Below are 14,260 nucleotides of genomic sequence, written 5' to 3'. Positions count from 1 at the left end.
AGGGAGGATTTTGCTATTGTTTTATCTACATCTAAATAGCTAAAAATAGCTTTCACAGGGTTTGAAATCTTTAATTAAAACCAAGTCCTGATGTGCAGCAAATCCCTCCTGATGTGCAGCAGAGCTCGCTCCTTCCATGAAAAGGCCTGCTTGGCATGTTCCAGTATGGCCTGCCATGTGCAATTCCCCATTCCTTCTGGAATGGATCAGTCACACTGGAGACAGCTGACAGGCCCACTGTGCCTTGGAGACTCTGCTGCTACTGTGCCTTATTTCTGGTCTGTAAATTCTCATCTTCCTTCACTTTCTCCAGCCTGGACAGACCAGAATTTCACCCCTTATAGAATTACTTCTCCCCACACCAAGAATAGCACTTGGAAGGAAAATTTACCCCTTTCCTGCTTCAGCTTCTCTCTCTTCCTCTCTCCCCGAAACGCCGAGAACTCCCTCCTCCTCCATCTTCAAGTGCAAAGATTTAGCTAATTTCTTCCATGAATAGAATATAAGTAGCCATAGCAACATCAGCCTGCCAACCTTACCACCTCATATAGCTCCATGTCCCCATCACCTCTTTTCTTGTTCACCATCCCCTCCCACCTCTCCTGGAAACCAGCGAGGCATCATCTCTGGCTTCTAGCCTATTCCCTCTCAGTGTATGTCCTGCTTGCTAGTCCTGCCCTTTCCAGCACTCCAGTAATCGGCCATTCACCACTCACTAGCCCATTGTGTCTTCCCTCATATTCTGAAGGCCAATATCCACACTCATCTCAGAAATTCTCCCTATGTCTTCTCTTTTTCAGATTCTGACCCACATCCAACCTCCCCTTTCCCAGCAAAATCTCACAGAAGGTCACTCATCTAAGCAACCCCTCTCACAACAGCACCTGAGACCATCTCCAGATGGGCTTCTTTCCCCTTCACAATGCTATGAAGCCTGGCTTACTCCTCCTCTCCTTATCCTTCTGAGCCTCAGTGATCTCTGTGATGTTAAAAACCATTTCCTCCTTCCCAAATGTTGGGTACAGTTCTTTGGATTCTTGGTGCTCTGTCGTCCTGGTTTCATTTCTGTTCATCCAACCCCTTATCCCCTGGGGTCTTAGAACGCCAACATCCTAATCCTTGTCAAAAACAGCAGGTCGGCCCTTGTAGAGCAAGTGCTACCTCCAGACATGCCTGCCGCAACTGTGCCAAAAATACCACGTCAATTCTCCCAATTGAAGGGAGAAACTAAAGCAAATGCTACTTTCAGCGTTCAACTAACCTTTCCTTAGCAACTCCCCACAGAAACCAAACCAACCCACACCTTGCACATGGCTGCCTGACCCTTCTACTGCTTTTCCCTGCACAGGCACAAAACCCTGCCAAAGGGGACATTCCTACCTGCTGCTGGGATCCCCGAGATGCCCTCTCCAGGAAGTCTAGTCTTTTCTGAGGGAACCGAAGGACACCACCAGGCACCTCTTGCTCCTTTAGCTGGGCTATGGAGCCACAGGTACTCGGAGCCACCCTCATCACCTACCTCCTGGTTTGAGTCTATGGGTACCTCCTACACTCAGATACAGTCACGTTTGGCTGTTTATCGAACGTTCTTCTAATGCCACTCTGCCTACATGACCATATTTCTCCCCCATTTGCATAGTCACCCCCCCCCACACCCCTAAAATGACATGGATGGTGTTCTTTCTAAACTTTGACAGTGCCACAGAACTCCAGAGAGGCCCATGGAAGGAGAGAGCAGGAGACCTCTGCTGCACTGGATACTTTATTCAGTAATGGGCATTTCAGATCAAGCAGGGACAGCAAAGCTGAGGCAGCCTCAAGAAATACAGGACATTTGCTAACAAATGGTTAGCAACCTCCAAGGCTCCAGCTTAAAGTATGGCTATGCCTCCCGGCCTCCCCACCCCTGAAGTTCTGCCCGTGTGGCAATTCTCCATCTGTGTCCCATGGACACATCTGTCACTGGAAATTCTTAGTGTCCCAGAACAACTCGCTGAAACCTTGGACACCTCAGTGTGTCTCATTCTAACTATTGGGGCTCCCCTTCAGAGTGACCAGAATCCCAGTGTGTTTTGGGCTTTCGTGGGTGGAGAGGAGACCCTTCGGTCGAGGTTGGTTCCAAAGGTTGTTCCGTTGGGGGGAGGGGGCAGAGGGAGTAAGGGTCTGGTTCCTGCCTGTTCTGCTGGTGATGATGCCAGGCCTGTGGCCTGTAAACACTGGCATCCACGTCCTAGCGCCTCGGTGCGGGAGACAAACCGAGCATAGGCTTCAGCACAACATGTCAGCGCAGCCTTAGATGGACGTACTGGGAATTTCTAAATGCCTCTCTCCCCTGGGAAGCCTGGAGCATCAATGTGAAGGGGAGGGGAGGGGCGGGGCTTCTGGCACTCAGTTCCTCTAGCCACTGCAGATCAGTGACACTGCCCAGCTGGCTAATGCTGCTCTCTGCCTTTCTTTCCCTTCTCTAGTAAAGGGTTAGCGAGGATTCCTCTGCTCACCCATGCCCGGCCCCACTTCCCATTTCCAGGGTGCTGGCAGACAGAGTGGGGAGGGGAGAGGGAGGAGGAAAAACAGAACAATTAAGGAACAAGAGAGACTTAAAGAAAAAGTGGAGGAGAAAAAAAGGCATGAATTAATAAGAGGAAAAAAAGATGACTGGGGGTAGGAGAGATGAGAAGGAAGAGAGCCAGAAAAGGAGGGGGAGTTGGGGATAAAAAGCCTATCTGAGCCCTTGTGCCCTTCCTGGAATCGGGCACAGGGGCTTCTCGATTGCCTGCATAAGCCAATTTGTGGGGGGAGGAGGGGAAAAAGCCAGGCCACGAGAGGTGGGAGGTGGTGTGTGTTAATGTTTCTGATTATACGGTGTGCTTTTGTGCAAGGCAGCGTGTGTGGGCACATAATGTATGCCTTTGTAGTGGTGCATACAATACATGTGTTTCTAGGAGGTAAAGGAACATGTACCAGACGGGAGTGAACACTGTGTGCACGAACCCCTCGTGTGTGTGTGTCACACTACATTGCATGCCTGCAAGCAGCTGAGCAGACCCTGTGTGCACACGTGCCTGTTTGCATGTGAGGGAGAGAGAACAGGTTGCAACGGAGGAGGAGAGAGGTGCAGAGCCCACAGTGAAGTGAGCGGGTCCCTCCTCTCACAGTGCAGTCCCCCAGCCCCCTCTTCCTCCTCCAGCTCTGTCTACACAATCCTTTTCATCTCAGGTTTTTGAAATGGTTCCAGGAACACAGATGCCATTTAAAGGGGCAGCCCTATATCAGAGCAGACTTGGCTTTATCTCTAGTGCGACACAGTGCTGTGATGTTTGAACAATTACCTTTAGCATTTGCACCCCCCCATCACACTCCCACTGGATCGCGAAAGCCCCTTCAGCCTCACAGAACCAATCTCCTTTACTGTTGTAGCGGCCGGGCACAGCTGTTTCTGCTTGCCCACCTTTTGTCCTCGGCCTGTCCATAACTGGACGGCGAAGAACACTGATGCTTCTGCTGTAAAGGTGCAAGATGTCTGAGCCTTAGGCATTTGCTGCACAGCTTTACTCAGTGCATACATTTGCTACACACCAGGGAGCAATTCTGCCTTCTCTGATATGGTCGGTGTTCATACCACACACACACACACACACACACACACACACACACACACCCACCCCCACATGATACATGCAGAGCCTTGCTAGGCACATGTAACCCTGCACACAGGTAAGGCATCACTCCATCGATCCCTTGCACTGCTGGGAGATGGTTTTGCCTTTTAGCAATGGTAGAACCTAATAAAGCATTCTCCAATCTGCAGACATTCAAGCCAAACCAACCTCTAACATTCAGTGGTAGCATCACAAAGAGAAAAGGACTCCTGTTCTACCATTGCAAAACATGAAGGATTCCTGCATGTGAAAGCATGGCCCCTTCTGCCCACCCCAGCTCTGCTGATGGCACTGATCAAACAGACATTTCTCTCTGTCACCCTTTGCAATCATCTTAACAGGACCATCCCAGCACCCGCCACTGCCAGGGTTAAGGGGGAGGGGAGGAGAAATGAAGGAATAACAGGCACTGGCTGCTCTGACATCCCGGTGCCTATCTCGCCCTTCGCGCTCCATGCATTGGATGGAGCTACAGCACAGACAGGATGGAGCCAGCTTGCTGGGAGCCAGCAGGAAAGCTAGAGACAGATTTAGGTGAAGAGACAGACAGAAACCGTCCTCCTAGGAGGACGTTTGGTTTTGGGGCACTTTCTGTAAACACTCCTCTGGGAGTTTCATTTCAGAATCAGATTATTTCAGAGATGCGCAGGGATTCAGCCAGTAACCAAGAAGGACGTAGGGAGGAAAGAACAGGGTTTGGAGGTAGATGGTCTCTCAGCCTGGCCCCAGCCTCCATTTTACGGCTTTGCAAACAGGCTCCATCCATTTTCTAGGCTGGCTGATGGGTTCAAGAGAAGAATGGCCTCCCCATGTAGAAAAGATGAGAGAGACAGCCCGGCAATTGCTCGTTAAGGAGACCAGTAATAAGATGGGAAGAAGTAAAGGCAGTGAAATGGGGCAGAAAGCACACAACATGCCAGAGACCAGAAGAAGGTTATATAATTATCGATGGGGATGGAGAGCTTGGAACGACGAGTGGGGAACAGGCTTCCAAACCCAATAGAAGGTGGGAAACTAGTTTGGTGAGTGCTGGCAGTCGGTGCCAACAGCCTCAGAGACTGCCCTGAGGGCAGTATGCCTGGTGCCTTGCTCCCAAGGGCTGATGGGACACTTGGCATCACCGAGACTTCAGGCAGCTGCATTCTGAGCAATGAGAACCTGGGGTGGGGTGCCAATGATCACCGGTACTTGTGCCAAGCGGAATTCAGACAGGCCTCAGCAGCTAAGGCCTCAGGAGGCTGTTCCTAGCCCAGAGCAGAACGAGAGAAGAGAGTGCACAGCCTCGATGCTGGCCTGGGAAGTCCTGGCCCGTCCAGCCAACCCCAATAGCCAAGCAGTGCCGAAATGTGCTACAGGATGCCACCTTCTTGCTAACACATCTCTCTTTCCGAATGAACATTCTGCAGAATCCAGGGGTCCTTCCACCCACTTGCCCCATCCCTGGGGTACCTCAACCCCCCCGCCATTTACTCTAGACACACGGAGGCAGAACGAGTGCCTAGGATGCTTGGGGAGTGGTAACAAGCCCTGTAACAAAAGCTGCCCCTCCCCCCCCCCACCACCTTGGCTGCGGGGAGCCAACCTGTGTCCCATACCTGTTCATACCAGTCGCGGTTCGAACATGTGCATTCTGGCCACCAGTTTGTGCTGTTCCCGTTCATCTTGGGAGTGCTCTTCCCCTGCCCCTGCTTCAGGGGAGCAGGGACATTGTCCCGGGAGGTGGGGATGAGTTTGCTCTTATTCCGAGAGGTGGGGGTGGCTCCCCCCTGGGACGGCAGGGTCTGCGAGCTGTAGCCCCCGTAGCCGTACTGCTCATGCTGCCACTCGCCGTAGGACGGAGGCTCCATGCGACGCAGGGCCGCCATCCGCGTCACTTCGTAGCACTCTGGGCACTTACAACAGTGGTGGTGCTTGTGCATATTTGCTTTCATAATACACACACAACCAAGAACAAAAGGGAAAAGGGACCCCCCGCCCCGAGCAGAATATGCCTCCGCCTCCTCTCCCTCTACGCACCCCCTCCCCCTCTTGTAGAGAGATGGTCCAGAGTCTTCTGTACAAAAACCAGAATTATAAATCTATTATCTCCAAAGGACAGCCACACCATAAAAACGGTTTCTGTTGTTCTGCATTGCCAGCCATTCAGGTGCTAGCATGTCAGCTTGCCCCTCAGGCCCTGGAGAGCTGCTGGCATGGGGGGCTCGGTGCAATCAGCTCTCTGCCTTGCTTCATTTAGCTGCTTTGCTGCTTCCCCAGTGAGGGTCCGTGGCAGAGGAGTCCCTGGCCCTGGCAGCCGTGTGCGCAGTCAGGCTCCCTCAGTGGGTATGTGCAGGGGGTAGGAAGAAGATAGCTGGCTTCACCTGCAGGGCTTGGGCTGGAGGATTCTGCTGTTTCTGGTCCCTGGACGAGAAGGGAGAAGGCGAGAGCATCTATCTCCAGCCTCCCCGTTCTCCCGGCCCTCAGCCAATCACAGCACAGGGCAGCATCAGCAGCAGCGAGAATGTTAAACAGCAGGCCCTTAAAGACACAGCTGCCTCATTCCTACCCCTGGAGCCTGCTGCACCATTCAGCCCCCTCATGGAGCCAGCTGCCAATCACAGTGCTGGGAAAAAAGGGGCAAAAACCTGTCCTGGCTGAAATGACTCGGTCAGAAATCCCACAAAATCCATAGAAGTTACTGGTGGAAAAGGCCCAGGAGATCACTAAGAGAAGCAAGGGATACTCTTGTCATTCTACAGCCTACACAAACAATACCCTTTTGATCTCGCAGTTGGGTGACACCCAAATGCCATGTACAGTGGTCACTTTTCAGAGCTGTCGTTAAAATAACTACATATAAAAGTACTGTCACTATTTGCAATGCTCCCAATATACAGGACAGGGAACACAGAGGGAATATTGAATGCACTGAAGCAACAGTAATTATCTAAAGCAAAACTGGAAGGTGTATCAGGGTAACCACTGCACCGTAAATCCAGAATCTACATTAAAACAAACTCAGGAGGCCTCTTCCCTCATGACAGGGAATTCCAGGGAAGGCTGCCTGCTCATTTGCTTTCCAAACAGCCAGGGGCCTATCACTCTGTACCCCATGTGCTGCAACACCTGGGCACAATGGAGGGAAGCTAAGAATAGAGGGAAATCTGCTGCAGTATCCACGGTATGCATCCGATGAAGTGAGCTGTAGCTCACGAAAGCTCATGCTCAAATAAATTGGTTAGTCTCTAAGGTGCCACAAGTACTCCTTTTCTTTTTGCGAATACAGACTAACACGGCTGTTACTCTGAAAGCAGGGAAATTGTTAAATCCTTATGTTCTTGCTTTGGGCCCTCTGTCATTAACTGGAAAGGAGAATGCTTGGTGTTTTCTCTTTTAGCACAAGCAGGGAGGAGAACACATTTTCAGTGGGTAGACTCAGTGCTGGGATCAAAGGGAGCACAGGCAGATGCTGGACCCACCTTCCACAACACAACTCTGCAAACGCATTTCATTCCTGACATGTAGCCACCCTTCCCAGTGCAGTCCTGTCCCCATCAGGACATGCAAACTTCCTGGTCACTTCCGCCTCGGAACCTACACAGCACTACCAGGAATCTTAGTCTTGCAGCTCCCACTGTTATTTCAGGGCTCCCCACAGGCACCACCCCGACACCCTTCAGTCCCACCCTGCTGCTGCCCACCCCCCCAGCCATCCCAGCCCACGGTAACCCCCTCCTGTGCCCACCCCCCCAGCCCACGGTAACCCCCTCCTGTGCCCACCCCCCCAGCCCACGGTAACCCCCTCCTGTGCCCACCCCCACCCTGCTATTACAGACCTAGAGCAGAGATGGACAGCCCCGCTGATTTGTGTGGTTGTGTTGTGATATGCACAAATTGGGGTCAGGATGAGACTAAATTCAAGGTCACTTGTGACTCAAGCTAGATTGGGAACGCAGAGGTGAAAGGATAATGGATTCACCCAACAGCACCAGCCCCTCTCATCTGGGGGCATCAAAGCTCTACTTCCTGTGTTAGAGGTGTTCTACAGAGCTTCATTCCTGCACCTGGTTTTGTGCTTCCAGTCCCTTCCATTTCCATGTACGCTGATATCCCGGGGGGGGGGGGGTGTGGATGTGTGCGTGCGCAAGGCCAGTCAAAAGGATGGATCCTCAAAGAGCCCAACCACCATGGGACGGTAAAAGAAGCTTGTTTTGGGGCTGTGGGCAGGCAGAGGGCAGTGCTCTGTGCACAGATTCCTTGGTTCCAAGGCCAGAAGCGCCCAGCGTGACCACCCAGTCTGACCTTCTGCATAACACAGGTGGTGGAACTGCCCCAAAAGAAATCAGAGAGCAGAGCTGTTAGGAAAACCTCCAATCTGGATTTAAACATTGCCCAGGATGGAGACTCCACTATGACCCTCCGTAAGCTGCTCCAGTGGTTAATTAAAAATTGACACCTTATTTCTAGTGTGAAATTGTCCAGCTTCACCTCAGCCAGGGGATCGTGTTGTAACTTTCTCTGCTACACTGAAGAGCCCATTATTAAGTATTTGTTCCCCACGTAGGTATTTACAGATGACCCCTGGAATACAGGTCACCTCTGTATTAGGAAGAAAGTGAAAAGTTGGAAGGAGTTCAGAGAAGAGTCACTGAAATGATTGGGGGCCAAGCTACAAGGGACAATCACAGAAATATGTTTAGTTAGGTTACACTCCTGCCAAGGGGGAAAACTGAAAAAAGCCTGTAAGTATCTGCATGGAGTAATCCACACCCAGGTGGGAGAGGAATGGTTTAGAGCAGTAGCACAAGTGTACGCTGTTAGGAGCGATGGGATGAAAACAGAGTAATAGCACGAGCCTAGAACCTAGATAACCAGATCAGATGCCAACGAACAGTGAAAACACCAAGACAAATGCCCTGACACTGAAGGATCTGTTAGTCTGCGGGACTGTCTCCAGCAGGAAGAAGGGAGGAACCACCAATCGGGATATTTAAAACTAGACTGGATAAGGCCCTGGAGACTGTTGAGGAGAACAGTCCTGCCCCAGCTCCCCAGGCCTGGACTAGTCAGAGCCTAGCTATGATCATTTCTGTGCTAGGATTCTATACAATGAAAGAGTTGCTGGGACTAGCTCAGTGTATCTCCAGGTACCAAAACCCAAGCGGAGATGGAGATACTAAGAGCACAAGAAATTCCCACTCGTATGCAGCTTCCCCTCGGAATGCTCAGTGTGTGAGAAAGGTGAACAACAAATACACCTTTCCTCCCTGGCCCAGAGCCCAGGGAGCTGCTGCCACCCATCAGACAAAGCTCGGAACCACTGCCAGTGGGTGTTAGGAGATGCTGAGAAATCCAAATGGCTCAATTTTTACCCACTTTAATCCCCACCTCCCCCGCTCCTTTGGGACACATAAGTGCTGCTCCTACAGCATGACAGCAGACAGAGCTGGTCCATGGAGCATCTCCTGGGGGTGTGCACAGTCCTGATGCTCACATTGTTGTGTCTTCTCTTGACTCCAGCTGCAAGCATTATGAGGCAGGGACTGTCTCTTGCTATGCATTTGTACATCCACTAGTACCAGGGGTCCTGATACCGACTGGGGTTTCAGGCTGGCTGTGCAACACAAATAAATAATATGGATGGCACTGGCTGCTCTGCCTGGTTTCCAGCCGTTAAACTGCAACAAAGAGCTAAAAATACAGAAATATTTTCCTAATGTCACTTCCCCCCGGAGCAATTGCTGGAGTCACTACAAGGATGTTGTGTGATCGCAGAAAGAGGGGAGATGGACAAAACACTCTTGATTAAGATGTGGCACACATGGGGACCCTAAGGACTAACCCCAGGCCCCAGCTGAGATCATAGAATATCAGGGTTGGAAGGGACCTCAGGAGGTCATCTAGTCCAACCCCCTGCTCCAAAGCAGGACCGATCCCCAATTAAATCATCCCAGCCAGGGCTTTGTCAAGCCTGACCTTAATAACTTCCAAGGAAGGAGATTCCACCACCTCCCCAGGCAACGCATTCCAGTGTTTCACCACCCTCCTAGTGAAAAGTTTTTCCTAATATCCAACCTAAACCTTCCCCACTGCAACTTGAGACCACTACTCCTTGTCCTGTCCTCTTCCACCACTGAGAATAGTCTAGAACCATCCTCTCTGGAACCACCCCTCAGGTAGTTGAAAGCAGCTATCAAACCCCCCCTCATTCTTCTCTTCTGCAGACTAAACAATCCCAGTTCCCTCAGCCTCTCCTCATAAGTCATGTGTTCCAGACCCCTAATCCCTTCACTGGACTCTCTCCAATTTATCCACATCCTTCTTGTAGTGTGGGGCCCAAAACTGGACACAGTACTCCAGATGAGGCCTCACCAATGTCGAATAGAGGGGGACGATCACGTCCCTTGATCTGCTCGCTATGCCCCTACTTATACATCCCAAAATGCCATTGGCCTTCTTGGCAACAAGGGCACACTGCTGACTCATAACCAGCTTCTCGTCCACTGTCACCCCTAGGTCCTTTTCCGCAGAACTGCTGCCTAGCCATTCGGTCCCTAGTCTGTAGCGGTGCATTGGGTTCTTCCATCCTAAGTGCAGGACCCTGCATTTATCCTTATTGAACCTCAGATTTCTTTTGGCCCAATCTTCCAATTTGTCTAGGTCCCTCTGTATCCTATCCCTGCCCTCCAGTGTATCTACCACTCCTCCCAGTTTAGTATCATCTGCAAATCTGCTGAGAGTGCAATCCACACCATCATCCAGATCATTTATTGAAGATGTGTGAAGCCCCCACTGTATGTTGCTGACGTGGGGCTGAGCAGTAGATTGAAGTTTCCCCCGTCATCTGTGGAGCCCCTCACTTGTTTAACCCCAAGGGGGCTGTGGCGCAGGTTCCTAGGGGGCTTGTGTGTGTTCAGGTTAAAATTACACACTACCAAGTTATGAACACTTGTCATGCCACCTCTACCCCCACAGGCTTTGAGAGAGCCCAGGCCCACCCCAAGTCAGCACACACAGAAGCCAAATACAATTCCAAGCCTAGGAAAACCCAAAGTTCTCTGCAAATCAGCACATAAGTCAGCTCTTCTGGTTTAATAATGGCTGTTGCGTCTGCCAGTCCCGCAAGGGGGCATCACAGACGTACCCTTAACCCTGTAGTGGGGTTCCTCATTCCGTACCAGGGTTCACTGAAAGAGCCAGTCTAAGCAGTTAGGCTAGTCGTGCGTTGAGTGAAAGGAAATCCTTTTACAGGCAACACATAATTAGATTGTGGAACATAGTGCCACAGGATGTTGAGGCCAAGAATTTAGTAAATCAAGAGGGATTGGATATGTATATGGATAATAAGAATATCCAGAGTTATAATAATTAGTGAAGAAAGATGGGGGCTAAGGTTTGGGATGGATATAAGACTTCAAGCTTCAGGGTATAAACCAATCCCTAATTTTTACAGATTAGGATGCAACCTTCCTGGGGGGCAGATTATCCCCCATCTGCCAGTTGCAGATTTTCTTGCATTGTTTTCTGAGACACCTGGTGCTGACCAGTTGGAGACAGGATACTGAACTAGATGGACCCCAGCTTTGATCCAGTCTGGCAATCGCTATGCAACGCTTTAGCAGCGGACGTTCCAGGGCCAGGAGTAGCAGACTAAAAGGAGATGGAAGGAGGCGGCTGCCTTGTGAGGAGGCTGGCAGGAACATTAAAGAAACTGGTCCTCTCCCTTCTGCTTGAGAGGATTCTCACACTTACAGCACCAAGCAGAGCAGCAAGTTGTGAGCCGGAGGGACAGCCAGCAGCAACTCCAGAGCTAAGTTGGAGTTCTCATCCAGCTAGTTACACCACCACATGGACTGGGTAAGCTTTCCTCAGATACACCTCAGTCACACATCACCAGGAGATTCTTCATGGATATTGTAAAATACTAACAATGAATTGTTGCTCCAAAACCAAAGGTCAGAAGCTGAAGTAAGTCCCCCCCAAACAGCAGGGTGATCATGCTGGGGTGGGAGATGAATGAGCCTGACTTGATGCTAGCAGGGTAATGAGGAGGCCCATTTCATTTACTAATCCATGAATATCTGAGAGCTCTTTCTCGGTGGTGGGGTGATATTGGATCTGGAGGTCCACCTCATGGAGGGACTGGACTAATCTTAAAAGGGAGAAACATTAAAATCATACTTGGGGGAAATCCATTGCTTTACATAAAGAGCTGCCTTCTCTCATTGGCTGGGGCTGCCCCAGCCACCTTCTCTGGCTACCACTACTTGTATTTTGGCAATAGTTTCCTCTTTCCTACTCCTCAGCCCTGCAGTGAAGTCAGACATGCATATGTGACATGACAGTCTAACTAGGAAGGACTGAAGGAAAGGGGGATGGGGGCAGAGGCAATGGCCAAGGAGGAGGAATTACAACAGAGGGAACTTTGGTAACAAGCGTGTGTATTAGGAACAATTAAGAGAAGCATTAGGATCTCTGTTTTCCATCAATAGATTTGAACATGGCCTCCTGCAGGAATGGCATTTCTCTTCACTAGCATCCAGGCTTCCATGCTGCCCGCTCCATCTCCGTTGAACTCCTCAGACACGATAGCCATGTGGCAGCCTTGGGTGGAATCCTCTCCATGCCTTGTCTCCAGTGTGGATACTGCTCCCCTTAACTCAACTTTCCTTCCCTCAAAGGCTAGAAAACTTGGAGGCATCCATGACCCAACCTCTGTTTCCCCCCCGCACATCTCCATGATCTGTAAACTACTTATCACCATTACTGAATGGCCAGAATACATCCTAACCTTGCATCCTCCTCTTCTGAAACTCTTACTGGTGCTTTTGTCACTCACTCCTTGTCTCATGTATCATTCTCCAAATCCCCGCACGTCTGCTCTACAACTGCTGCACCTTTATCTCTGCACAAATTTGTTGATTATTTCATACTTTTCTACAGTTAACCGCATTTGTCTCCTGCTGTTCTCATTGCTCTAAAGGTCCATATCCATTGCAAAGGACTTGCACTGCTCTTTACCAGTTGCCCTCATTTTTTCCAGTGGCAGCTAGTCTCATCCACACAGGTAAGCTATGCACAATAAAAGGGCTGCAAACATCTGTCTCAGCAACACTTTGCACACAGAGTAGGAAATACTCCCCAATTCTTATAGAAAAGAGATCACATAATAATAGCTCTTAGCACACTCGGATCTCAAAGCACTTTGCAAACAGTCAATCTTCACAACACCTTCAGCAAAGTGATCCTAGTTTTCACCCAAAGAAACTTCAGCACAGAGAAGTGAGGTGACTTAGCCAAGGTTGCACAGCGGTCTGATGGCAGGGCAAGGACTGTAATGTTGGAGTCCTGATCCCCACATCTTTGACCCAGCCACATCTCCGTTCTCCATCAAAGGCTGGTGGAACGGTCTTGATTCGTTCACTCACACCGTGGAAAGAGGAAGCATTTTACTTTTCTTTTTTAAAAATAAAATTTGTTTAAAAAGCAGAATAATCCAAATAAAAAAGGTGACTGGATTCTTTAATAGGGAGCCACTGCTGAAAGCAGCACTGAGGCGACGTTGTTCATGGAGATCAGAATTGCCTGGCTGGGTGGGTGACTGGACTTTGGTTCAGCCAGTGAGTGGCTTCAGCCCTCAATTTTCTGAGGGGCAGCAGTTGAGCCTCCAAGACACGAATACGTGGATCTCCAGGGCCAGGTCTGCGTCCGACAGGTCAGGACTCCATGTTCTGGCCAGTCACAAGACAATTGTGGATGGCTTTTGCCATCCTGGCTATTTGGGCATCCAGCAGCAGTGCTGAGTCCAAGGACCTGATTTCACCAACACAAGCCCCATTAGTGGAGCCAAGCACTAAAGCTCTGCTAATGGGGGATATTACACAGAAGGGAAGGGTTATTCTGACACTCTTCCTCCTTCCTGCCAAAATCATCTCATTCTTGCCTGGGTTCAGCTTTAGCCACCTGCTCTTTATCCAGGTGCTCTCTTCAGCCATGCACTGAGAGATGGTGCTATTCACGTCTGATGCGAAGGAGGTGTACATCTGGGTTTTGTCTGAATATTGCTGGCACTTTAGTCCATATGGTCTCCTGGTCTCTCTGAAAGGCTTTATATCGATGTAGAATAATATAGGGAAAGTACAGGGGATGGTGGGACTCCTGAAGAGAGGATTTGGAGGTAGAATGCTGTAGCCCCTTAGGGTATGTCTACACTGCAGCTGGCTGTAGGCCTGAGAGTCCGAGCTGCAATGTCCACACTGCTATTTTTACTGCACTCGCTCCAGCTCTGCTAGTGCGAGTCTGTTTCCCTGGGTTGGGAGGCTTGCTCCCAGCTGCTGTGTAGACATACCCTCAGCGGTGGGACAGGAGTGTGTGGGGAACAGCATCAAACACTGCAGAAAGACTAAGCAAGGGAAATGCAGATGGCTTCCCCTTGTCTCTGGGCCAGAGGAAGTCATCCACCAGAGCAACACATGCTGCTTCTCTCTGTACTGTGCCTGGGCCTGATGCCCAACTGAGAGGGATCCTGAACATTGACAGCTAACTCATGCCACTCGAGAGACTGGCTTTTGCAAGCTTCTTGATTAGCGGCCCCGAGAAACAGAGGTGACACTGGGCCGCAG

At 50.4% G+C, this 14,260-nt stretch overlaps 1 protein-coding gene across 5 annotated transcripts in view; it reads right to left on the bottom strand.

Moving 5' to 3' along the window:
- DLG3 (discs large MAGUK scaffold protein 3) overlaps positions 1 to 14,260 on the bottom strand; it is a 178,517-nt gene that overhangs the window by 115,003 nt on the left and 49,254 nt on the right. The window contains exon 1 of one of the 5 annotated variants that reach the window (XM_084640166.1): positions 5,255 to 5,593. The exons of the other annotated variants lie outside the window; for them this stretch is intronic. Coding sequence (XP_084496292.1) covers positions 5,255 to 5,590 — 336 coding nt within the window. The 5' untranslated portion in view covers positions 5,591 to 5,593. Of the gene's footprint in view, positions 1 to 5,254; positions 5,594 to 14,260 lie in introns of those variants that run through there. 5 annotated transcript variants of the gene reach the window in all.

Source organism: Lepidochelys olivacea, assembly GCF_965140295.1.
Source record: "Lepidochelys olivacea isolate rLepOli2 genome assembly, chromosome: 9".
Taxonomy (NCBI): Eukaryota; Metazoa; Chordata; order Testudines; family Cheloniidae; genus Lepidochelys; species Lepidochelys olivacea.
This window is presented reverse-complemented; position numbering and strand designations above follow the sequence as displayed.